This window comes from Giraffa tippelskirchi, chromosome 12 (genome assembly GCF_054371585.1).
Source record: "Giraffa tippelskirchi isolate mGirTip1 chromosome 12, T2T-mGirTip1v1.2.pri, whole genome shotgun sequence".
NCBI lineage: Eukaryota > Metazoa > Chordata > Mammalia > Artiodactyla > Giraffidae > Giraffa > Giraffa tippelskirchi.
The window spans coordinates 85,599,982-85,627,332 of NC_137286.1; the positions used below are offsets into that span (position 1 = coordinate 85,599,982).

General features: G+C 42.7%; 1 protein-coding gene across 1 annotated transcript in view; it reads right to left on the reverse strand.

Annotated features, from left to right (window-relative positions):
* LOC145528629 (uncharacterized) overlaps positions 1 to 27,351 on the reverse strand; it is a 249,651-nt gene that overhangs the window by 196,310 nt on the left and 25,990 nt on the right. The window contains exon 3 of the mRNA XM_081547282.1: positions 23,139 to 23,287. Coding sequence (XP_081403408.1) covers positions 23,139 to 23,287 — 149 coding nt within the window. The remainder of the gene's footprint in view (positions 1 to 23,138; positions 23,288 to 27,351) is intronic.

A 27,351-nucleotide genomic window follows, 5' to 3' on the forward strand; every position in this document is an offset into this window, starting at 1 on the left:
AAGTTGCCACAAAGTTAAGTGCTTATGTTAACAACAGTTGTGAACACACTGAATACTTTGTCTCTCATCTACAGCATGGCCCTCTAGTCCTAGGGAAAGACTCATTCTCACCCAGATATTTTGTACCATTTAAGTCCCCTACATACAAACCTTCAGGTTATGAGCTTTCAAAGGTGCAAACATGTATTCCAATCATGTAAGTGAGTTCACGTGTCTGGAGTTACTTGTAAAGGCTGGGTTCCAAGGCTAACTTTGCTGGACTTGCAAACAAACTGGACATAGGAACTCATTCTCAGAATGGAACTTGTTCACATGCAGGGGCTGAAAAATGAGAGTTAAGGGGACCGTTTGGGTGGCAAACTCTGCAGAAGCAGTCACAAGGCTGTAATGAAGAGTGGGTTCCAGGGTCTTTGGCAGAAGTGGAGGGAATGGGGCCCGGCCCTTACTGAAGACGTGGGAGGCAGCAGGGACGCTAGGTTCAAGGTGGAAAAGAGATGAAACTTGGCTTGTCATCCATGCCCCTCAAACTCCTCCCTCGTCTCTCTCCCACAATCCCAACATTATGCAGCCTGGCTGTTGTTCAGTCACTCAGTCACGTCCGATTCTTTTCAACCCCATGGACCGCAGCACGCCAGACTTCCCTATCCTTCACTGTCTCCTGGAGTTTGCTTAAACTCAAGTCCATGAGTCGGTGATGTCATCCAACCACCTCATCCTCCGATGCCCTCTTCTCCTTTTGCCTTCTATCTTTCCTGGCATCAGGGTCTTTTCCAACAAGAAGGCTCATTACATCAGGCAGTTCAAGTACTGGCGCTTCAGCTTCAGTATCAGTTCTTCCAATGAATATTCAGGTTAGATTTCCTTTAGGACTGACCAGTTGGATCTCCTTGCAGTGCAAAAGACCCTCAAGAGTCTTCTCCAGCATCACAATTTAAAAGCATCAATTCTTCAGCGATTGTCTTCTTTACGGTCCAATGCTCACATCTGTACATGACTACTGGAAAAACCATAGCTTTGACTATGCAAGCTTACATATAGTCAACTTAAACTTGGATGAATCACGTGAACCAGAAGTTCCAGTCCTAAGGCAGTGAGTGAAAGACGCTCAGTCGTGTCCGACTCTTTGCGACTCCATGCACTATACAATCCATGGAATTCTCCAGGCCAGAATACTGGAGTGGGTAGCCTTTCCCTGCTCCAGGGGCTCTTCCCAACCCAGGGATCGAACCCAGGTCTTCCACATTGCAGGAGTCCTAATGCAAGTCAGGTCTAATCTCACTCCACCATAGAAGATTTCCAGTGGAAGGCAGATTTAAACGTGGACTTTTTTAATTTAGTAATATTGACAAGCAAATATTTTTCCCATTGCATTTTGTACTTTCCAATATCAAGGTAATAATGTGTGTAATAAAATCAAGTGTATAAAAAGATAGAAATAAAAGGAACAAACCTAACCTCTAAAAGGCATCCCCAGAATCATGGATCAAATTTGAAAAAAAAAGTAGTTTAAATCTGTATTGCTACATATCATTCACTGACCTTTAGGATTTGCCATGCCTAGGTAACAGCTAGGTGCATCTGCCACTTTCTGGCCTGGCTGGTTATTAATATTAACAGAGGTTTCCGGGCTAGCTCAGTGGTAAAGAATTCGCCTGCTAATGCAGGAGATGCGGGTTCGATCCCTGCTTTGAGAAGATCATCTGGAGGAGGAAATGGCAACCCATTCCACTATTCTTGCCTGGGAAGTCCCATAGACAGAGGAGCCTGGAGGGCTACAGTTCATGGGGTTGCAAAAGAGTTGGACAGAACTACTGAACTATGACACATATCCTGAAGTTCTTATAGTAACTACCAGACAGCCTGGGCATGGGTCTGGTGACTGATGCAGATTTCCTCCAGCAAATGATCTCTGCGAAGTCTCTGCCTGTCTCAGCAGCGGCAGTGAACTGAACACGTGAATAGGCTGACAGGCTCCACTGTCTTCCACACCCTCCTGTTCCCGAGCATGCCATGCTTCTCCCGTGTGGTTCAGATCTTCACTGAGCTCTTGTGCACAGATGGGAGCTCTTCCCCAGCACTGATCTCACTGACCAAGGACACCACCCAAACCTGTGCAAGTTATACACGCTGCCCAGAATGCCTAGTTAATGTACTTATGTATCATGAGTGCACAGCAGAATAACACAGTCAAACACGGAAGGAGACGAGGCCTGACCTTCCAGAGAGGACCACCTGATTTAAGGCCTGGTATTCACAAATACAAGTGCTATTGAGCAAGGCGTAATTTGGGAACATTGCGACTATACCTTGACTTTTATTATTTAAAATTCATGTATAGCTAATTTGCCAATCACACTGAACACACAATGGGCCCTTACATGGCAAACAGAACTAATAATGTGGGATCTAATTCTTATGCTGCCCCACACCCCACACAGGGGATCAACCTCACTTGAACCAATTCTGATAGTAGAACGGGGGCTGTGATTTTAAGCCATTTTCCTCTTTTATTTTCTGCAGAATTCTTACTTTAAATTAAACCTACATCCATAACTGTAATTAGTTTCCTTGAAAATCTTCAGGATTTTTGAATTAAAGTGTAGGAAAATATTATTATTCATAAGATGGTATTTTCCAAATATTATAAAGCATTGGAAATGCCACATTCTTTATTTTATAATATGAAAACTTTCAAAAGCCCTTTTAATCCAGGCTCAAAGAGCACACAGTATATGATATAACCTAGAGGAAAAGAATTTTATAAACTAGACCGTAGTTTTTTAAATATAAGAATCTCTAATCAGTTTTTCAACATAAAAAAATGTAGTTATACAGTCAAACAATCTAGTAATTCAAGGAAAAGCTCTGTGACATTAAGTGAAAAAACAAAAAGATCTTACACCAAAAGCATTCATTCTATGGTTAACTGCCTTTCTCTAGTGCAATGTATAGAATTACAATGGAATTAGTTCTTAAGTTATCAGTTAAAAAGATTAATTGGTAAAGATAATATTAACCCATTCTATTTAAATGGTCCATCTCGCATCCACATTTAAATAGAAACAGTGCTTTCATTTGCTGCTTTTCAAAAAGAAGTGCCTTCCAAATAATAATCCCTTAACAGCATATCATCAGAGATGTTTAAAAAAAAATAATAAAGACAGTTAATGTCTAATAGGCATACCAAGATGGCAACTGATTCCTCTTGGGTTATATTTGCTCAGTTCCTTTTCCTGATACCTGACCATAACAAGTATCCTAAGCATAGATTAACGATTTTTGCCTAAAAAACTTTGAAACCATCTCATTTATTCATACTAGCTTTTTGTTGTTTTCAGTCGCTAAGTCGTGTCTGACTCTTTGCCACCCCACAGACTGTAGCCCGCCACGCTCCTCTGTCTATGGGGATTTTTCGGGCAAGAATAGAGGAGTGGATTGCCATTTCCTTCTTCAAGGGATCTTCCTGACCCAGGAATCAAACCCACATCCCGTGTCTCCTACATCGCAGGCGGATTCTTCACCGCTGAGCTACTGGGGAAGCCTTTGCTAATCAGCAACTCATTCTTAAGAAGGCCCAACACCACCTTAACTAAAGCTGTAGAAGAGGCACTGTCTTTAACCCAGTCTTTTTCTGGTTTGGAGGTCACCCCATACCATTTCCTCGCTGAATCTTCTCAACTAGCACCTGAGACCCTCACCCTCAACTACTCATGACTTCATAGGGTAGCCTCTTTATGAACAGTATTCCCACCTTTGACCAATCTGCAAAGGTACAGTTTTTTTTAAAAAAATCTATCCTTTCTCTCGTTTCTTCTGTCCACTACTATTTCCTAGGTTCCAACCATCTAATCAGACTGATACCAACTGTTCACTAAGATTCTTATACTGATCCATTCATTCAACAAATATCTACTGAGCATCAGCTATATGTCAGCGTTCTTCCAGGTGCTAGGGGTATATTGATGGGTGGGATCAGATCAGTATGTTCACCTTCATGAGAGGCTAACACAATACATAAGCTAATTAACTAATAATAAAGACAGATGTATGTACGTATATATATTCCGTTAGATGTTTCTCAGAAGAGCTGCGATTGTGGGACTGCATTTTAAATAAGATGGTTATACAGGCGATTAGCTACATAAAGGCCTAAAGAGGGGGAGAAAGCCCTGTGGAGGGACATGGGGGAAAGTGTTCCAGGCAGAGGACAGCCGATTCCTAAGTATCAAGTCCAATATTTTCTGAGCAACAGAAAAGAGGCCAATGCGTCTAGACTGGGGTAAATGAGGTGAAGTGTAGTCAGGGTGGGTACCAAGGACCGCCGCAAAGACTCTGCTTTTACTCCGAACGAGAAGGGAAGCTACTGCAGGGTTCTCAACAAAGGAATAATATCACTTATTACTTTCCAAACACCTATACAGGAAGTCCCCTACCTACGAACCTTCAAGTTATGAACCTGTGTTCCATCGATGTCAGGCGGAGTGAGACTGCCGCTTGCCCTCTGTCTCCTATTGCTGACGACCCTTCAGCTGTATCATCTCCCACCGCCTCTCTCGCCTCCACTCAGAAGCTCTTCTTGCCTGTTCACTCAGGGCCAGCCCCTGGATGCCCGCTGTTGTCCTGTACTACTGTACTTTTCAAGGCACTGCACTGTAAGATTAAACACATTTTCTTTATTTCTATGTTTGTTTTTATGTATTATTTGTATGAGAAATATTATAAACCTACTACAGAACAGAATGAGATAGCTGATTGCATTAGTTGGGTACCTAGGATAACATTGCTGGACTTACAAACAAATTGGACTTAACAAACGTGCTCTCGGAATAGAACTTGTTTGTATGCGGGGAACGTACTGTATTGGGATACAATTGACAAACCATATGTCCTTCCACTTATAAAGTGTACAATTCACTGGTCTTTAGTATACTCAGGGCTTCCCTGGTGGCTTAGAGGGTTAAGCATCTGCCTGCAATGCGGGAGACCCGGGTTCGATCCCTGGGTGGGGAAGATCCCCTGGAGAAGGAAATGGCAATCCACTCGAGTACTCTTACCTGGAAAATCCCATCGATGGAGGAGCCTGGTAGGCTACAGTCCATGGGGTCGCGAAGAGTCGGACACGACTGAGCGACACGTTTGTTTGTTAGTATACTCATAGAATTATGAAATCATCACCTCAATCAACCCTAGAACATTTGCATCAATCCAAAAAGAAACCCCATACCCCTCAGCAGCACTCCCCAAGCCTCAAGCTCCTAGCCTAGGCAACTCCTCCATAGACTTGCCTATTCCAGATATATCATGTAAATAGCATCAGGCAATACATGGTCTTTTGTCACTGGCTTCTTTCACTTCGTATAATGTTTTTAAGGTTCACTCTTGTTGTAGCATATACTAGTACTTCATTTCTTTCTACTGCTAAATAGCATTCCATTAAATGGATATACCACACTTGGTTTATCCAGTCATCCGTTGACGGACATTTGGGTTGCTTCCATTGGGTAACTGTTACAAATAATGCTTTTAAGAACATTTGTTGTATTGTAGTTTTTATACAGATGTGCATATGTGCTAAGTCACTTCAGTTGTGTTCAACTCTTCGCAAAGCTATGGAATGAGCCAGCCAGGCTCCTCTGTCCATGGTATCTCCAGGCAAGAATACTGGAGTGGGTTGCCATGCCCTCTGCCAGTTTTATACAGACATGTATTGTCAGCTATCTTGGGTAAATATAATGCCCAAAAGTACACTTAATGGGTCATATGCTTAACCTTCTGAGGAACTGCAAAGCTGTTTTCCAAAGTGGTTGAAATATTTTTACTTTCTACCACTAGTGTGTGAGCATTCCAACTTCTCCATATCCTCAACACTTGTAATTTTACCTGTCTTTTTGATCACAGCAACCTAAGCTGGTATAAAGTATCATCTCATTGTGGCTTTGATTCACATTTCACAGATGGCCAAAGATATTGAGCATCTTTTTGCTCTTATAGGTCATTTGTACATCCTCTTTGGAAAATGCATATTCAGATCCTCCACTGTTGTTTTTTTTTTAATAGAGAATGTCTTTTTATTACTGAGTTGTGAGAGTTCACTACATATTCTAGATACAAGTCCCTCATCAGATATATGGTTTGCAAATATCATTTTTGTGAGCTGTCATTTCATTTTCTTATGATTTGCCATAAAACATTAAAGTTTTTAATTCTGATGAAATTCAAATTATCTATTTTTTCTTTTATTTTCTTGTGCTTTTGGGGTCATATCTCAGAAACCGTTGCTTAATCCAAGATCATAAATTTTTATACTTTTGTCTCTTTCCCAGAGATTTATCATTTTAGCTCTTATTTTTACATCTTTAATGTATCTTGAATTAACTTTTGTATACTGTGTGAGAGAAGGGTGTCTAACTTTATCCTTTTGTATGCAGAAACCAAGTTTGTTTCAGCATCTTTTGAAAATACTGTTGGTTCTCCACTGAATTATTGGCTCCCATGTCAAACTAAATTACACTTTAACAGGATTTGTCTAATGCCCTTAAATTGGCCAGGTAAGAGAGGACAGTGGCTCAGCAAGGAAGGTGACATGGAAATGCTGAGAAGTGGTCAGATTCTGGATATGCTTTGAAAACTGAGCTGATGAGACTTGCTTAGAGATTAGATGTGGGTGCAAAAGGAAGAGAGGACTTCATGTTAGCTCCAATATTTTTGCCTTGATGTCACACAGACTGTAATTCTGGTTTGGAAAAGAGTCACGTGATCATCTGGGCTCCTCTCTCCACGGAATTCTCCGGGCAAGAATGCTGGAGTGGGTTGCCATTCCCTTCTCCAGGGGATCTTCCAGACCAAGGATCGAACGTGGGTGTCCTGTGTCTTCTGCATCACAGGTGGATTCTTTAGCGCTGAGCCCCTGGGGAAGCCCCTTTATGAGGAAAGAGGTGGGTTAAATGCCCCTATTCTGGATGAGAGCAGACGGACCATTCAGAAGGCTACCATGATAATCCCTCTTTGAGGATTTATCTGAATTGCCCTTAGTCCTTCCTAGAGACACGATGACTGATCTCTGACAAATAATTAGTTGTGAGAACTACAACTCTCACCATGGGGCAATGCAGAAGATTAGTACAGGCTAGAGGGGATTTTTAGGCATCCTTCAAGTCACACTCCTGCAGAAGGTGTTCACTGGAAGACAGGAGAGCCTCATTTCCTATTAACTCAAGCAGCTCTTGTAGCAGACTTGCTAATAGGCCCAGCCCAGCGGGTTCTCAGGCATTAATCTTCAAGTCCTATGAAAGCCCCTTGAGAAGATGGTGAAGGCACAACTCACACAGCTCACATCTCCGCACTGGTGAAAATAAGCAGCACATCTCTAGCGTTCCTTAAAGGGACTTGATCTCCCTTCCCTGGCCTCTGGAGCGGCAGGCCAAGTAGGACAAGGACTGCGACATGCAGGGAGGGAACAGGGGCATTTAAGCCACCTCTTTCCTCATAAAAGGACTTCTCTGGAGGCTCGGCGGTAAAGAATCCACCTGCGATGCAGAAGATGCAGGAGACCCGGGTTCAACCCCTGGTCGGGAAGATTCCCTGGAGAAGAGAATGGGAACCCACTGCAGCATTCTTGCCCAGACAATTCCATGGAGAGAGGAGCCTGTCGGGCTACAGCCCATGGGGTCACAGAGTCAGACACAACTAAAGCGAGTTAGCACACATGCACGTTCTTCATAAAAAAAAGGTGCTTTTCCACTGGATTTAGCAGCCCTCCTCTCCCCTCTAGCCTAGCCAAGATTTCCATCTCAGTGAAATGGAGTCTGGAGGGCATGGGGAAGAGCTAGTGCTCCTTTCGAGGGAAGGCTGGGAGGCATCTCTGAAAACTGGCTCTGGACAACCTTGAACTAGATCTGAGAACCTGCTCTACAGACAGAGAGCCTCTGTTCAGGACCCTAATAAGTCCCTCAAGTCATTTTCTGTCACTGAAGCAACAGCTAATGAAGAAGCAGTGCCTCTCAGCACTAGACACACTCAAAGGGAAGGAGGCCAGGCAAGCACGTCAAGGATTTCCAAGGCACACAAAGGAAAATGTAAATCTGTCCCCGGGCCTGGAGACCAGACAAAGACCAAATGGAATCTGAGAGGAGGTTGTTAAGCAGTTCGTTATAGATGCACGGGAGGCTTTTGATGGCCCCTCCAAGAAGGACGTTAAAACAAACAACCCAAATGTAAACATGAAGACTGTTTGCTTCAATTAAATCTAAGCTACAGGAGTGTGAACTTTCCTATTGCCTCCGTGCACCGCTCTGCCAGTGCCTTCACCATTATTAAAGTGTGTTTATACAGGGTTTGGCTTTTCATCTATTATGGAAAAATTACATCTTGCCCACAGCACTACAGAGGCCTGAGCACAGTAAATCCCCCAATGACCTTGAACCCAAGCTAAAACAAACAGTCACTCTCCTTGGTGCTGAACTGCCTAAATAATGCACTGCATACACGCCTACGAATATAAATTACAACTACAAGGTGTCTTACCAACAGGGTTTTCCAGAAGGCAGTGTTTGTAGAGGCACTTGGATGTAGACAAAATCCTCAGGGAGATAACTGGGAAGATGCTCCCTGGCAGAAGATGATCATGCATGTACTGAACACTAAGACTCTTGAGAGTCCCTGGGACTGCAGAGATCAAACCTGTCCATCCTAAAGGAAATCAGTCCTGAATATTCATTGGAAGGGCTGATGCTGAAGCTGAAGCTCCAATACTTTTGACCACATGATGCAAAGAACTGACTCATAAGAAAAGATCCTGATGCTGGGAAAGACTGAAGGCGGGAGGAGAAGGGGACGACAGAGGATGAGATGGTTGGATGGCATCACCAACTGGATGGCCATGAGTTTGAGCAAGCTCTGGGAGTTGGTGATGGACAGGGAAGCCTGGTGTGCTGCAGTCCATGGGGTCACAAAGAATCAGACACAACTGAGCAATGGAACTGAACTGAAGAGTGCTCAGTCATGTCCAACACATTTAGTCGTGTCCAACTCTTTGTGACCCCAGGGACTGTAGCCCACCAGGCTCCTCTGGCCATGGAATTCTCCAGGCAAGAATGCTGGAGTGGGTAGCTGTTTGGGTCTACAGAGGATCTTCCCAACCCAGGGATCGAACCTGGGTCTCCTGCATTGCAGGCAGATTCTTTACCATCTGAGCCACCAGGGAAGCCCAAACACACACAAGAGTGTGCTGGGGTTGGAGGCCCACCGAGGAGGTGGCAAGACTGCAGCAGCCTCTGATCAGAAGGCTTGACAACGGTGGAGGAAGAAGAAGTTGCAAGAGCAGAGGTAACTGCAAGGAAAAGCTCAAACTGGCAAAGCATCGTGAGATGGGTAACAGGAAGCAAGAGTGAAAGAAGACAAAAACATCAACCAGAATGTCAACCTCATGGAAAATGGCATTTCCATTAGAACCACTAAGAAAATGCATCCACACGGAAAGGTGTTTCTACAATAATGTTAAATGAGAAAAGCAAGATATAAAACAGTGAATGCACTATGGTACAGATCAGTTCTGCAGATGATCTGCAGATGGACAGATCAGTTTTCTTTTAAAATGACTTTTAATCTTATGGTAAAGACACATGTGTATACACTCACCATATTTTTATAGGCAATTAGAGTGTATGTAAATATTCACTGCAGCCCTCTAATGGTTTAAAAAATGGGAAGCGATTCAAATATCCATCTATCAGGGACAGATCAAATAAATTCTGGTATATACAGAAAGTGACTTCCTATGCCACTTTAAACACTGAGGTATATCTGTCTGTACTGACGTGCAGCTAAGTCTATGAGATATACAGCCAAGCAAAAATTTTAAAAGGCAAGATGCAGAAAGACATTCATGATATAATAATATTTTTATGAAAATAAATAACTGCATTAGTATATGCTGGTATATATACAGGAAAGAAAGAGTTTGGAGTAACAGACACAAATGCAGGGAAAATTATGGGACTGCATGTTTTCATTTCCTACATTAATGTATGTGTCTGATGCTTGAATTCTCTACAATATAAACTTATATGGATCACAATTTTAAAGAGTGAAAATTGAACCAAAATGTTTGAAAGTGACTAGCGTATGTGGGCTTCCCTGGTGGCTCAGCGTTAAAGAATCTGCCTGCAATTCAGGAGACACAGGAGATGCAGGTTCGATCCCTGGGTCGGGAAGATCCCCTGGAGAAGGAAATGGCAACCCACCCCAGTATTCTTGCCTGGAGAATCCCCATGGACCAAGCAGCCTGATGAGCTACAGTCCATGGGGTCACGAAGAGTAGGACACGACTGAGCGACACACTTTTCACTACAACCAGAGAGTCCATGTGCTGAGATCTCACATTACGCAGCAAAGATCCCATGTGCTGCAACTAAGCCCCAATGCAGCCAAATAAATAAATAAATAACAAAGATATAAATTCCTCAAAAAAAAATTAAAAAAAGAAGTCTATTCCACAGTAATAAGTGGTAAAATCTAAGCATAGCTTTGAAGAGCAGAGGGTGGGTAGGGCTGTGGTGGGGCAGGGTACAGACAGGCAGTGTAACTAAGGGAATGAAAAGCAGTGGTCACACTGAGCTCTAACCTGGGCAGGGAGCTAACCAGCTGCCCTGAGCTGAAGGGTAGGAGGAATGAGAAAGCCACCTCAACCAAAGGAGCAGGTACTTCACAGGGTACAAAGAACCACTGCCCATCCACAGAGTCCCGAGGGGAAAAAATGACAGGGAATTTCTGAAATGCAGAAGAAAGGGGTGGCAAAAACATGGAAAAAGCAAGGCTGAGAATGACAGGGTAACAGTGACCAAAACAGCACAAAAGAATATCAAGAGGCGAGGAAACAGAATTTATGCGGGGACTCATAACATATGGCCGATTTACCAAAAGCCGGTCAGGCACCCGGTAAGCTGGCTCCAAACCCATGAACCTGAAATCTACTTTCCTGCTTTCAAAAAGCAACCGGAACTTCAAAATGTGGTTTGTCTGCCCTTAACAAGTTCAGCAAATTTCAGCTGAAAATCACTGTTCCTTATAGACCCTGTTAGTCTGTGTCACCATGTCCCAGATGTTCCTAGGAACCGGAACAGCTAATTTGTTCAGTTACCAAGCCCTTCCATCCAGTAGGTGAGGAGAGCTGACAGGAGGAAGCAGTATCCCTCAGTATAAAAAGTAAAATGATGGGCTCAGCTCTACCACTCACAGGCACATCTAAACCACTAAGTGCCTCAGGCTCCCAGTCTGAAAAATGGGTACACAGAATTGTGAGATTCAAATGATAGAAAAATGATAACTCAGTGTCCTGGACATACCACAACACTCAAATGTTACTGAATCAATGAATGAACCAAGGTAGCTTGGTGCTACAGGTACTATTATTGTGCATAAAACAAAGGCATGGGAAAGGGTGACATTCTAGTGAATTCTATCTTACTGAAGTAAGGGCAAGTCACTTCCTTTTAACATCCAAGTCTCCCATCTACTGCTTCCCCTACTGTTATTGCCCTTCCTGGGCATTTATAACACATCCTCAACATTAGAAAGTATTATTTCTGTGCTTTTTGGCTTTTCTCTTTAGAACTGTAAGATCTAAGATGGTGAAGGATGTGACTTCAGGATTCAGGAGTAGGCAAATAACCAACGAACATTACAAAGCCATGCAGAGAAGAAAGCATTTCCAAGCCTTCCTCAGGCCCAGGGCGAACCTTATGGTGCCAAGGTTTATGTGGTGGCAGTGCAGGGGACCCCAGATCCTCTGACAGTGCTGGGTAAGGCAGTCTTCACAGCACATCAAGCGGGATACCTTTCACTTGAAGGGCATTAAGATTAAGCAATATTCTCTAGGTTGCTGCTGCTATGTCGCTTCAGTCGTGTCCGACTCTGTGCGACCCCATAGACAGCAGCCCACCATGCTCCTCTGTCCCTGGGATTTCCCAGGCAAGAATACTGGAGTGGGTTACCATTTCCTTCTCCAGGGGATCTTTCTGACCCAGGGACTGAATCCATGTCTCCTGCATTGACAGGTGGATTCTTTACCACTGAGTTACCTGGGAAGCATTTTTTATTTTTTCTTACCAATATCTAATTGAAATTTAGCATTAGCTTCAATTATGAATTTAGGCAACAAATCATGGTAGCATTAATGGAACTTGTACATTTGTCACCAATGGAAGCCATCTATGTTTTCAGGTCTCATTGTAACTGACACTGATGTCTGAAAACATCATGTACGTTTATGATCAGCTTGAAATTACAGCAGTTACTATTCCCTCTGCCAGATCTAATATAATATAAGCAAAGAGCACATGTGATATTACTACAAAACATTTGACTTAATACTTGATAACTATAATTAATATAATTGGTTCCTTATTATTCTATGTATTTCATCTTACATATTTACATACTTTGCTCTGAGAAGCAAAAATAAACTCTGCCGGACACTGAAAAAGCATAAGAAGCCCTGGACTGCACCGCCCAACAACTGAAAACAGTGCAGGCTTGAAACGATGTAAATGCAAAGGTGAAAACATCTGATATCTGTAATTATTCTGAGATGCGTGAGTTGCTTATATTGATGAGAAAGTTCAAAATTAATAACAAGACTTACATTATAGAGCAGCCCATGCATGAGACAGTCCAATTTGAGTTCTTTTTATAACCTTTTTCCCTTTGGGTTAAAAAAAAACAAGCATCTGAGTCAAGCATTTGGCTTTGACTCCCATCTCAAATTTACTGTCTGGCCTTGGGCAAGCCAGTAAACCTCTCTAAGCCTCATTTTTTCTCATCTATAAAATGTGAATGATAATACCTGTCTCAAAGCATTATTAAAAGGGTTAAATAATACATGCAAAACACTAAATAATACATGCAAAGTACTTAGCACAGTACCTCACATAGCAAGTACTCAATAAATCAGAGCAATATCCCTGCTTTTAGTCATTAATGGCATTTGAATCATAACTTATATTGAGACTTAAGATGATTTCTTTAAAAGATTATACAATCAAGAGGCAATATAATGCACAGCCTCAGAACACAGACTCTAAAGATAGACTGCTCGGGTTTGAATTTTCCTCCACCACTTACAAGCTGTGTAACTCTGAGTGAGTGCCTCAGTTTTTTTGAGATTTGAGTTTCCAGATCTGTAAAATAGGAAAAATGGTCATATCCGCTTCATAGGATTGTTACAAAGGCAAGTTATAGCCATATATGAAGCCCACTACAAAATGCCAGGCAAGTAGTAAATACTTGGCAATCATCAGCTATTGCTATATCATGAATAGTCATTATATAATAGTCTCACAACAGGCTACACAGAACTCTTTCTTCTTCCTCTCATCTTAATTTCAGTGATGACTGATCATAAATGAAGTGGAGTAGTCCCATTTCAACAGAACTATTTACTGGAGAAGGGAATAGAAACCCACTTCAGTATTCTTGTCTGGAGAATTGCATGGACAGAGGAATTCAACTGTAAACCTGGTGGGCTGCAGTCCATGGAGTCGCAAAGAGTCGGATGCAACTGAGTGACTAACACATTTACATGAACATATGTGGATGCTAGTAAGAACAAGGCAGGGAGGAAATTCAGCTACAGTTATTTCCTAGGAGGGATTAGAAAGGCCCCACTTCTCAGGGCTTTGTAACCAAGGCAAGGCTCACATAGAAACACACTTAAAATTTTGAAAGAAATGCTTCCCTCACGGCCACAGACCTGTGTCAGATAGGGAAGAGCGCAACTCTGCTTCTGTACTTTAAACAGGTGCCGAGGGGGCCTCTGTGGCCCAGGCTGGAGCTCACCTTGGATAAAGGAGCCATGGAGATGCGGGGCTTGGTGCCAACAGCGAGGGCCACGTCAGCATCACGGGGCAGAGACGCACCTGTGCTCAGCAGGGGACCGGCCGTGCTCCTCACCCCGCAATTAGCAGGGTTTGCCTTAATTTAAAACCTACACCTACCACTGATCTCTGAGAATGGGGCTGATGCTATTTTGTGAACTGAGGGTCACAGTAAAAACAATAATCATGATGATAACAAACACATTCACTTCTCCCCATCTTTTAAGGGAGCTGAGTAATCAGTAACCCAGCAATTCACCATCACAGCAAAATCAGGAAACAAAACTATTCTCACCATCACTTTATTTCCTTGATTTTTATGAGTAAAAATCAAAACTTTTTACTCATAAGCTTTAAGAATTAAGGGTTCTCTGCTGACTGTAGTATTAACCCTCCCAGCATGTAAGGGAGTAAATACTAAAATCAAATGATGATACGTAACCCCCATCATTTTAACAGACAATAAAATGAATGTTCATCGCTCTCCCCAGTACTCCACAAAAATGCAAGGGTCATGTAATGCTTTTCATTACAAAATAACAACTAAAAGATTACTAAGTCACCAGTTTTGAAAGTCAGAAGCAGTAAATCTTTAGGTTTTCCCCAGCTTCACACAGCGGTATTCCCTGGAGATTGCATTTTCCAACACATATAGCTAAAGGTCCATGCCGAGGAGGAAGGGAAAACGAGAAGCTTTTCGTACCAGGAAAGCAAAATTTGGCATACTCTGGGCCCAGTGGCCAAAGGTTATCGGAGAGTAGAAATATTTACAGTGGAATCAGGGTCAATTGGTAATTACAGGGCTTTCCTCTTCGGGGTCGAGTCGTGCCAGTATTGTTATTTCCAGCATCCCTTAACAGAAGCCACAGTAAAACATTCCGACTGAGGGATTAACAGTGCCCTTTCCATGCTGGCTTTCAGCACTGCAGGAGCACTGCCAAGCACCCAGGGAGAGGCGCGCCTGGGCTTCAGCACTTGGACCACTGGAGCTCAACCACACTGAGATGCCTTGCAAATCTCCAGGCTGCTGAGTTTGGTTCTCAGCTCTGAGCTGATGTAATTCTGTGGCAGGGCAGGTTCACAATTTGGATTAAGGCAACATCTCAGATCTGGAATCTTCTGGCAAAGCAGCCTTGGACCAAGATTGGCACATGTGCCCTGTCAACAGACGGGGTGAGGGGAAGACAGGAGAGAAATCCAGGAATGGATGTCCACGTGTATGTGTCTGCAGAGTTGGCAGTAAGTGCCAAATTTTCCATAGGACCCCATTTTGGGGTGGGAGCCATTCAAAATACAATACCTATCCCAGGAAGTGATCATATGGGATCTTTATCAATGGAAAATTTTCTTATTTAGCTAAAATCCTGCATATCCTTAATTTTCAGAGTTAAGCATTCATTCTAGGGTGAAAATAATCTTCCTTAAACACAACCTCCTCCTCCCTCCCATCCTAAATGGGAAGGAAATCTGAAAAAGAGGGGATATATGTATTCATATAACTGATTCAGGTTGCTATACAGCAAGAAAACTAACGTAACATTGTAAAGCAACTACACTCCAATAAAAATTCATTTAAAAAAATGGCCTATTACTGCCCAGATTAAACACCTTTGGTGGTTTTCCTGTACCTTTGAGCTAAAAATCCTAATACTTCAGAATGATGAGCAAGACCTCTATGGTCTGGTCCCTAACTACTCTACCTTTACCTCCAGGCTGCCAGGATGCTAAACCTCTCTGTGAGTCCTCAAAACTTCTGCTGCCCTCCTTCACACCTCTCAGCCCTCACTGAGCCTCTGTACCCTGTCCTGTCTTTGCAGCATTTCTGACAAATGCGTATCCACCTTTCCCAGCGGCAGAGATCACCTCCCAGGAAAGACTGACCACCCCTTTCTTTGTGCCCACGTACTGCTCTGTAACCTCCTGCCCGCCACAGCCCTTCACTGCACTGGTTCTTACTAGTTTTATGGAGGAGTGACTCAAATTCACTGCACATTTTAAGTTCACTTCACATTTTAAGTGTACAGTTTCGTAAGGTTTAGCATAGGCTGCATCTATGAAAAAATCACCGCAATCAAGATCATGAACATAGCCCACTCGCTTCAAAAGCTTTTCACGCCCTGCTGCCTTCTCTCCCTGTCACCCCCTCCTGGCCTTTTCTCATCCTCAGGAAAAAGTGATTTGGTTTCAGACATTATAAATTCACTCTCATTTTTAACAGTTTTAAATATACAGAACTATACGGTATATATTCTTTCAGTTGAGGATAGAGGACTTGTTCCTTTCATTCAGCATAATTACACTGAGGTTCATCCATGCTGTTGCACGAATCAATAGTTCATTACCTTTTATTCCTGCATCATTTCAGCACAGATAGGGAGACCCAGGTTCGATCCCTGGGACAGGAAGATTCCCTGGGGAAGGAAACAGCAACCCACTACTCCGGTATTCTTGCCTGGGAAATCCCATGGACAGAGGAGCCTGGAGGGCTAGAGTCCCTGGGGTCACAAAAGAGTCAGACACAACTTAGCAACTAAACAGCAGCGGCAACAAAGGGCTGTGCTACAGTGAGCTTGCTCATTCACCTACTGATGACCATTTGAGTTGTTTCAACATTTTGGCTATTACAAAGTTCACTGCTATGAACCATTCATACGTGTTTCTGAGCAGACACATGTTGTTATTTTTTTCCTCTTGCGTAAACATTTAGAAGTGGAAATGGATGAATCATGCGCAAGATGTTTAATTTTTTTAAGGAACCGCCAAACTATTTTCCCTAGTGGCTATGCCATTTTATATTCCCAGGAACAAAGTATGAAAGTTCATTTCCTCCATAGCCTCATGGACATTCGATATGGTTAGCTGTTTTAATTATAGCCATTCTAATAGGTCTTTGTGTTATTTCATTGGAGTTTTAATTTGCATTTGTCTCATGATTCATGACGTTGAGCATCTTTGCACGTATTTATTTATATTTCTTCCTTGGTGAAATATCTGTTCATGTCACATGTCCATTATTTTAGTCGGTTGCTTATTTTATTATTAAGTTTTGAGAGTAATTCATATATTCTGGATGCAAGTCCATTATCATATGTATTTGGAAATATTTTCTCCCAATCTGTGGTCTATCTTTGCATTTCCTTAACAGTATCTTTTGAAGAGCAGAATTTTTAATTTTAGATGAAGTCTAATTTGTCAATTTGTTCTTTTATGGATTGTGGTTTCTGATCTAAGAAATCTTTTTGTTGGTTTTTTTTTTCATCACTGTACTAAGTTTAATGTGTATAGCACAGTGGTTTGATTTACATGTATTATGAAATGATGACCACAATAGGTTTAACTAACATCCATAAAATCTAAGAAATCTTTGTCCAACCCAATGTCACAAAGATTTTTCCCTATGCTTTCTTCTGTAAGATTTATAGTTTTATGTTCTCCTTATATGTCTATAATCTATTCTGTATTCATTTTAATCCATACTACAAGGCATGTTTCAGTGTTCATTTTTTCGCTTTTGGATGTTGAATGGTTTCAGAGCCATTTGTTGAAGAAGCAATCCTAGAGTCAGTGAGTGAATCTAGGACTCACTTCTCTGTATATACGTGTATCTCTCTCTCTCTCTGCTGCTCTAGTACTCTGTACGTTTACTAAGATAGCAGCACCACACTCTTGGTTACTAAGCTTTATAATCATTAAATCAGGTAGTTTTTGTCTTTCAGTTCTGCCCATCTCTTCCAGAGTTGTTTTGACTAGCTAGTCTAGTATCTCTGCATTTCTACATGACTTTTTAAGTTCATCTTTGCAATTTCAAAAACTACCAGCATTTTGATTGTGGTTGAATCTACAGATCAGTTTGGGGAAAACGGACATGGTAACAATATTGAGACTTCTGACCATGTACAAAATATACCTCTTCGTTTATTTAGGTCTTCTTTAGTTTTTCTCAGTAACAATGTGTGCTTTTTTTAGCATCTAGGTTTTGCACATCTTTCGTCAGGTTTATTCCTAAGTATTTCTGTCTTTGATGTTATTGTAAATGGTGTTTATTTCAATTTCTGATTGCTCATTGTTAGTATAAAACAATAAAACAACTATTTTTACATGTTGATATCGTATCCTGGAATCTTGGCTGGAATTAAGAATTAAGTTGCCATCTCAATGCCTCAGGGGAGGAAGAAAGTTGATCACAACCACATTCAGGAAACTATGCTGCGTAGATACATTTCCTAGGGGAAAATAAAGGAAGTCAAATATCTCCTCAACATTCCTGTTTCTATATCTTTGACCTAGATGGTTCGAATGAGTCCTTGAGCTCATGAGCCAAGTGCTTTGGAAAAAGTTCTAAGATTAAATGCACATGGTCCCTCCTAAACTGTTTCTGAAATGAGAAACAGCATAATCCCTCAGCACAGCAGAGGAACTCCAGAGAACCCGTAACAGTAGAGCTTCTCCGTCCTTTTGGCCTTGATGCCTTCAGGATGGTTTCTGCTCTTTTCCTCATCCTTTTATGACCAGGTTTTCTTAATGGGAATCTAGCCCTTCCATTTCAGAACTGGGCCATAAGCTAGAGGGTTTCCTCTATGAATCTACTAGCATTTTGAATGATTAGTCTTGAGTTCCTGACTCTGAATTCTACATATGAATACACGTCAACAGCCTGTATAACTGAATCCGCTTACGTTCTTGTTGACCCCGCATCCAGAAACAGGATGCTTGCTTCACAGTGCAGCATATCCTCTTTGCCGCACTGATTCTCCACAAGAGAAAAATTCTGAGATCACGTGTTCCACCATCCTTCACATCCCCAGAATTCTATCTGCTTGGGGCATAAAAGAAAGGACACCATTGTTACAAACCCCAGAACACAAAACCACTTCTCCATCCCGCACTGCACAGGAAACTTCAAAGCATGTTCCTAAACTGAAAGGATCTGGGGTAGAATGTGAGCATTTCCAGCTATATCCATGTCTCCAGATGACTATCACTGTCAGAAGGAGCACCTCTGTGTATGAATGACACACGCTATGGATGGCAGAGCTCAGTGGAGACGCCAGGGGAGAAACATACAGAATTAACATCAAAGAATGAAATCTGGTCAAAACTCCCCAAACCTGCTTCTCATCTCTCTACATTAATGTAACAGTTATTCAGGAGGCCTCTGATGCTGTCTTAATCAGGGTCTCGCATACCTGGGAAGTGCTAATGCCCATCCCTCCCACTCTCTCTCTCTGGTTATAAAGCATTACCTGTGGGCCGTGAATTTCTCTCATATTAAAAAAAAAAAAAAAAAAAAAAACTTTTTACAACCATCATACACTTTACAGTATAAATTACAAAACACAATGAAGCCAAAATAAGAAAACAAATCATCATTAAACTAGCCAGCAAGAAATCACCACTCCTAACATCTGGTATATATTCTCTCAGACTTTTCTTCCCTGTTACAACATTTTCAAAACAAATGAAATTAGAAAGCTAGCCACAGTGATCTTCTAAGTTGTCGAGGAGGTAAGCATGGCAGGAACACACGTTGATTATTTTTTGCTGCGATTTTACCGAGAGAAGTAAAACATCACAGAGAGTGTTAGAACCTTCAACAAAAGCCATAAAATCATTATGGTGTGACACCTGTACTCCCTCTGGCCGCCTGTGGTTTATTACTAAAATGAGCAGAATTAACCAGCAAATGGAGAAACCCCTCACTAATTAGAACACCGTACCCAGAACACGGTCACTCACCCAAGTGGTAGGAGACAACCTGTCCACAGACAGAGCTCTGAACAGCCCATAGGTATGGAGGACCACACACTGGGGGGTGGGAAATGGGGAAAAGATAAGGGCCATGTCATTGCTTGTGAGAAGGAAAAAGTTGTAATAAATGCAAGATACCCTCCCCCAAAAGAGGTGTATATGAAGTGGGAGATACAAGCTGCCACTTGGCATTGTTCTGTACACCCATTTCTCTCACTGGGCTGGAAGTCCTCAGCAGGTGTGTGTGTATATATACACATGTATATATATAAGTGTATATATATATATATATATATTTGGCTACATCCCTTAGCATGCAGGAGCTTAGTTCCCTGACCAAGGATGGAATCCAAGTCCCTGGCAGTGGAAGCACAGAGTCTTAACCACTGGAATGATGGGGAAGTCCCCTTAGCAGGTATATTAATCCTCTTTTTTGTATCCCCCATGCGTGGCCCTTAGTTAAGATTTGCTGGATGAATTTAGGACTGCCCTAGAAGCAGCTGAGTTAAAATTGGATGGCAAGAAATTAACCTACAAGACACACTACAAAAAAAGATGAAGATATAATCTTCTCTAATTATAACTGTCCCACTCTGATTTTGGCAGAAGTCAACCCTGCATGTGTTAAAGGTAAATGTTTATAAATAAGCTGGATAAAATTAAGGCCCTAGGCATCTTTAATCCAATTTCTTAACACACACACACACACAGAGATTTTCCAACCCCTAGTCAAATATATAGGGCTTCCCAGGTGGCTCAGTGGTAAAGAATCCACTTGCCAATGCAGGAGACTCATATTTCATTCCTGTGTTGGAAGATCCCCTGGAGAAGGAAAGGCAACCCACTCCAGTATTCTTACATGGAAAATCCCATGGACAGAAGAGCCTGGCGGGCAACAGTCCATGGGGTCACAAAGAGTCAGACACAACTGAGCGACTCAGCATGATGACTAGCCAAACATACTTTCACTAAGTATACTACTTGTGTATTATAAAAGAAAAATGAGAGTTGGACCATAAAGAAGGCTGAGAACTGATGCTTTCGAACTGTGGTGCTAGAGAAGATTCTTGAGAGTCCCTTGGACTGCAAGGAGATCAAACCAGTCAATCCTAAAGGAAATCAGTCCTGAATAGTCATTGGAAGGACTGATGCTGAAGTTGAAGCTCTAATACTTTGGCCACCTGATGCAAAGAACTGAATCTTGGAAAAGACCCTGATGCTGGCAAAGACTGAAGGCACCAGGAGAAGGGGATGTCAGAGGATGGGAAGGTTGGATGGCATCACCGACTCAATGCACATGGGTTTGATCAAGCTCTTGGAGTCGTTGATGGACAGGGAAGCCTGGTGTGCTGCAGTCCACGGGATGGCAAAGAATCAGACACAAATCAGCGACTGAACTGAACTGAACTAAAAAGAAAAATGGGTGGAAGATAATTATACAAGATACCTGATGTGGTATGTTAATTGCAAAATGGTCCTCAATTCTCCGTTACTCTCTGTATCCATACTCTTGGCTATCTGACTTTGCAATTTCTCCCTTCAAGAGGTAGATGGTCTATTTTCTTGCTTCTTGAGTCATGGTTGGCCTTGTGACTTGCTGTCATTAACAGAATACAAGGGAAGTAAAGGTGTGCCGGGTCCAAGTTGTTGTCTTGTTGTTCAGTAGCTAAGTCACATCTGACTCTTTGTGACCCCGTGGACTGCAGCACGTCAGGCTTTTCTGTCCTTCACCATCTCCTGGAGCTTGCTCAAACTCATGTCCATTGAGTCGATGATGCCATCCAACCATCTCATCCTCTGGCACCCTCTTCGCTTTCTGCCTTCAATCTTTCCCAGCATCAGGGCCTTTCCCAATGAGTCAGCTGTTCGCATCAGGTGGTAAAGTATTGGAGCTTTGGCTTAGGACTCAAAAGACCTGGAGAACCTCCACTCTCTCAGAACCCTGCCTGGTCACCAGACTGGCCTGTTGGATGAAGGCAGACGAGGGATGTGGCCTCACTATCCTCATCACTCCTGCTGACACACAGCCAACCACCAGACTTGGGGCCGGCCAGTCCTGAGTCATGTGGCAATGTACACACAGAGGCAAATGAAACCCACCCTGAGATAACACTAAAAACCCACCAAGGTGGCTAAATAAAAAATAAGGATCACATCACGTGTTGGTAAGGATGCAGAGAAACCAGATCACACAAACGTTGCTGGTGAGGGTGTAAAATGGGATAGCCATTGTGGAAAACAGTTTGGCAGTTTCTTACAAAATGAAGGCACAGATGGTAAAGAATCTGCTTGCAATGTGGGAGACCTGGGTTCCATTCTTGGGTCAGGAAGATTCCCTGGAAAAGGAAATGGTAACCCACTCCAGTATTCTTGCCTGGAGAATCCCATGGACAGAGAAGCCTGGCGGGCTACAGTCCTGGTGTCACAAAGAGTCAGACATGACTGAGTGACTAATACTTTCATTTTCTGCTATAAAAAGAAACAGGAGGGAATTGCCTGGTGGTCTGGTGTTTGGGAGGCTGCCTTCTACTGAAGGGGGTGAAGGTTTGATCCCTGGTCAGGAAATTAAGATCCCACATGCTGCAGGGTGTGGCCAAAAATTAGAATAAATAAAACTTGAAAAACATCCTTAAAAAAAAAAAGAAACTACCCGCCACTGATACTCTTGGGCATTTATCCTAGAGAAGTAATATGTTCAAAACAAAAAGCCTACACAAACGTCCACAGCAATTTTATTCTTAGTAGTTGAAAACCAGAAACAACCCAGAAGTTCTTCAATAGCGAAGATGGTTAAAAAACTGGACTACTCCTCAACAGTGAGTGTGCTAAGTCGCTTCCATTGTGTCCAACTCTGTGCGACCCCATGGACTGTAGCTCCTCTGTCCATGGGATTTTCCCAGGCAAGAATACTGGAGTGGGTTGCCATTTCTTTTTTCCAGCTATAAAATGTAACCAACTCTTGGCACACATCAATTCATGTGGTCAAGGTACTCACTAGTGAACAGACCCTACAACAAGGGAAAGGAGACCTTACCTGCTCAAGGACCAGGAAACTTAGCTAACTCTATTTAGAAAAAGCTGTAGAATGGAACAAAGAAAATTTGTGTCAAACAGCTGAGTAAACAAAAACCTAGGCTGGAAGTGGGTAAGTCTCTATAATATACCTAAACAGATATAATTAAACATACACTCTGGGAGTCACAGGATCTTGGAGTTAAACGTATTTCCATCTAAACTTTCAACCCCTCATGCTATGCTCCACAATGCCTAATGAGAAAGTATCTCCCTTTAAAAAAAAAGTGATGGAGATGATGAACAGACCACTCTCTTTCAGAGTTGAATGTAACTGTAAAACTCTAAATCAGAGCTTGGCGTAGACATTCCAAGCTGCACATCAGAGTCATCAGGATAAGCATTTTGAAAATGAGGATTAATGGCCTCCATCTTCTATCACCTTGGAATGATAGAGAGTGATGTCACTTCTGGGTGTAGATAAAGGCAACATTTTAAGACACTTACTTCTTTGATGGCATCTGAATCCAGCCGAGGTTCAGGCTCATCAAGCTGCACTGTGTTTAAGGGCATCCATTCATCCATCCATTCATTCAACAGGTAATCACTGGGCATCTCCTTTGTGTTGGGTACCACATCAGATGCTGCAGCTGCAACTGTGAGCAAGGGTGACATGATCTCTGCCTTCATGAGACTTCTATTCCACGACGAGAGGAACTTAATTTTTTTTTTCTTTCTTTTTAAACATTTTATTTTGTGTTGGAGTATGGCCAATTAACAATGTTGTGCTAGTTTCAGGTGAAGAGCAAAAGGACTCAGCTATACATCCGCATGTACCCACTCTTCCCTAACACCCCCTCCCACCCAGGCTGCCATATAATACAGAGTAGAGTTCCATGTGCTATACAGTAGGTCCTTGTTGGTTATCCATTTTTAATACAGCAGTATGTACATGCCCATCCCAAACTCCCTAACTATCCCTTCCCAGGGGGCAACCATAAGTTTGTTCTCTAAGTCTGTAAGTAGGAGAAGAACTTAATTACTTGTTGATAATAAGATGTACAATAATGGGGGTTATGGAGGGGCTTAAGACTTCACTGGATGCAGAAGAATCTACTTATCTGAAAAGTTATCATCAACAGTAAGTTGATCTCTTCCACACAATGTAAAAACAGCTCAATTTTTTAAATTTTTTTTTGCCATTTAAGTAATGAAAATAAATACTTCATTTGCCTGCCATTATCAAAGAGTATTCTGGCCTGGCTGAGTGTATTTTCTAGAAAGCTGGAAAGTATCACCCTGTGCTAACATTTTATTTAAAATTTCAAAAAACTATCAGTGAACCAGTGAGGCTGCTCACTCCTGTCTGACTCTTTTGCGATCCCATGGACTGTAGCCTACCAGACTCCTCCATCCATGGAATTTTCCAGGCAAGAGTACTAGAGTGGGTTGCCATTTCCTTCTCCAGGGGATCTTCCCGACCCAGGGATCGAATCCAGGTCTCCTGCACTGCAGGCAGACGCTTTACTGTCTGAGCCCCCATGGAAGCCTAAAAAACTACAATCCTTCTAAAATGCAACAAGTTGTTCACACTTCTGTATCAGTAAACTGCACAGGCGATTGGAATTTACTCTCCTTTCAATGGTGACCCTGGGAATGTCAGTACCACCTACTCACTTTGAACTCTGCCCAAGTAGGAAGAGGACCGGACCTCCGGCCAGCTGTCTGCCCAAGCCCGCCCACCGCCTCTCCGGGAGGACATCAGCGTGTTGGCCCGCATCACACAGCCCAGGGCAGCGCCGCGGCCTGTCTCCCTTACGGCCCACTCTCTCCAGGGGCACGAGTCCCTGCTACCTGCCTCCACCACTACTCCTCACTTCTTACCTGCTTTCTTCAGCTTTTATTCTCCTTGTATTTTATACGCTGGATCAAAAATGAAAATTTCCAAGGGAACCCAAACAGCAGGCGCTGTATTCCAATCTAAAGTAAAAAGACCCTTTGCCTACAACAGAATTCCAATGCATGGGATTTGTGAAAGGTCTTTTCTGGGTGTGTGTAGGGGGCAGGGTGCTGGGGGATACTGTGCTTTCCTGCCTTCAGTTCAGAATCGCAGCTATCCCAGAGCAGAAAAGTGGAAGAAAACGAAGAAAGAAACACCACCCGCCCGGCAGTGAGAACTATGTCAATTCATATTACTATAGCATTTTTCCCTCGGAGAAGCTTTGTACTATTTTCTTGCTTATTTTCCCCAAATGCATGAGATACAGAAAAGAAGCAAGTACAGCTATTAATACTTTGAGAGGGAGGTTGTGATGATCAAGATTATGAGTTGTCCAAAGTCACAGGAAGAGACCTGAGGGTCTTCCTACCTCATTTTCATCCCAAGAAACAATGCTTCCCAAGCCTTCCAGAGACGAGCTGCCCACAAGATACCTGATTTTCCGCTCAGGTATAGAGACACTGAAGTTAAGAAAAACGCAAGTTCCTCAAAACAAAGATCAGCAAGTTTTTCCAATAGATGTTTTCAGTCTGAAGAAAACCACCATTATTTCACACAAAAATTTATGGATAGTACCTAAAACTTTTAGGAAAATATTCATTTTTCTACACCATCAGATGGACGTGTCACTTTGAAACTACTGAGATAAATGCAAAAACTCTCAAAGTACTTGTCATACAGTGAAAAAAAAAAACCCAGCATGCTATGACAGCATGTAAAACTACACACTTTCACAAGAGAAGACTTTGCATTAGAAAGTTACAAATATTAACTGCCCGCCCACTCTCTTTGGCTGTCCTCTCAGGCTGTGGCACTAGACCAGATTGTTTTCAGATGAGTTTCACTGTGGGGACCCACCTCTACCAGCTATTCAACTAGAGGGACTCGGGCGCCTTTTCCTTCTCCTCATTAGTGTCTGTGGAATCTCCCAGGATGCTTGTTCTATGATATAAGTGTTCACAATGGTCTCATTGCTTTAAGCCAAATTTGTGTCACTTCCCAGCCTCAATGAGTACAATACTACCAACTTCTAGAGCAGAGGAGTTGGAAACAGCATTCCGGGCAGTCAGCAGCACATCAGCAAGAGAAACAAAAACAGTAAAATAAAAGCATGCGTCTGTGTCCTTCTTGAGGTCACTGCTGCCTCCTCCTGCAAATCTAATCACTGTACATCCTCCTCCTTCACTTTTTTCTGCACCAGATGTCAAATAAAGCTGGACGTCCCACTCCAGTACCCTTGCCTGGGAAATGCCGTGGGCAGAGAAGCCGGGCACACCGCAGTGTGTGGGGTCGCAGAAGAGTCGGGCACGACTTAGCGATTAAACAACAACTAGTGCGGGTAGAGGAATAACGTTTCAAGAGCCCCGGTGAGTGTGAGACGGCCAGGACTGCCGAGATGCGTCTTGAGGGACAGCTCAGCGCTGGCGGAAGCAAGCGGAATTCCTCGGACAACATCTCCATCAGGCAAGAGGCTCATAAATTAGAGCCGCTCGGGGGCAATTTCAACTGTTCCCAGTGTGGTCTCTCCTTCCACACTGCCCTTTCCGTTTGCAGCTCCCAGACAAGGCTGAGCTCGGGGCGTGGCCACCGCCAGTCCTTCTGCGCAGACCTCCTTCCAACCTGCCCCTTCCTCCCAGGCTGTCGACAGCCTGACGTTGAGAAGAGAGAAGAAAAGGTGTGCATGCAGGGCGTCCCTGTTTACTCTATGGGGAAAGCCAGGTCTCAGTTCTCTGAGATAATCAGGGCTGAGAAGTTACCTTCCTCTTAATGCTCTGATTGGAGTTTCTTCCTTATCAACTTGCTCAGCTGTTTATTCAACCAGGGGATAAAATTTGAATTTAACTCCCTACAACTGCTGCTGTATGTCTTTTAAGTCAGGTCCCCAGCCTCCAGGATCTGGTGCCTGATGACCGGAGGTAGAGCTGATGCAATAATAATAGAAACAAAGTGCACAGTAAATGTAATGAGCCTGAACCACCCTGAAACCATCCCCTCCTTCCAGGTCTGTAGAAAAGCTGTCTTCCGCAAAACTGGGCCCAGTGCTGAAAAGGCTGGGGACCGCTGCTCTAAGGGGTAGTGCTACCAGTTAAGTACCGAACCAGACAAAACAAAATATAGAGAGAAAAGAAGCAGCTGGATCTCTGGGCTCCAAGAAGAGTCAGCCCATGCTAACTATGTTCACCAGGAAGACATCAAGAATCTGGGACACTCATTCACTTGGATCCTATAGTCCCAAGGAAAGGCACTTTGGTTTGCCAAATGTGGAAGTCAGGCAGGATATTTTCTCTTACTATTCATCATGCAAAATGATACTTATTCTACCTAAAACCAGAAAGTATTTTAAGAAAAAAAAAAGGGTCACGTTATATGAAGCTTGAAATATTTATGGACTATTTACATTTTCGTTAATGTAATTAAGAGGATGTCTAAATGATTCAGTCAATTCTCAATTATTCCTACTAATGGAGTGGATCAATACAGTTGGAGAGCCTGAAATGGCAGCCCACGTAGTTTAATGATGGCGCATAAATCCCCTCTCTTTATTATTGGTATATGGGTGCTTTGAATATTCTTCAGATTTAATAGAATTCATCAAGTCAAAGTGCTTGGGACTCTTAGAGGGTCATTTTGTTCAACCTTCTTTTGCACACAAGGAAAATTTGGCTTAAAATGTTGAAGGGACCACCACTGTAAATGGAAGGGGGGGGTGCCTCAGTGTAA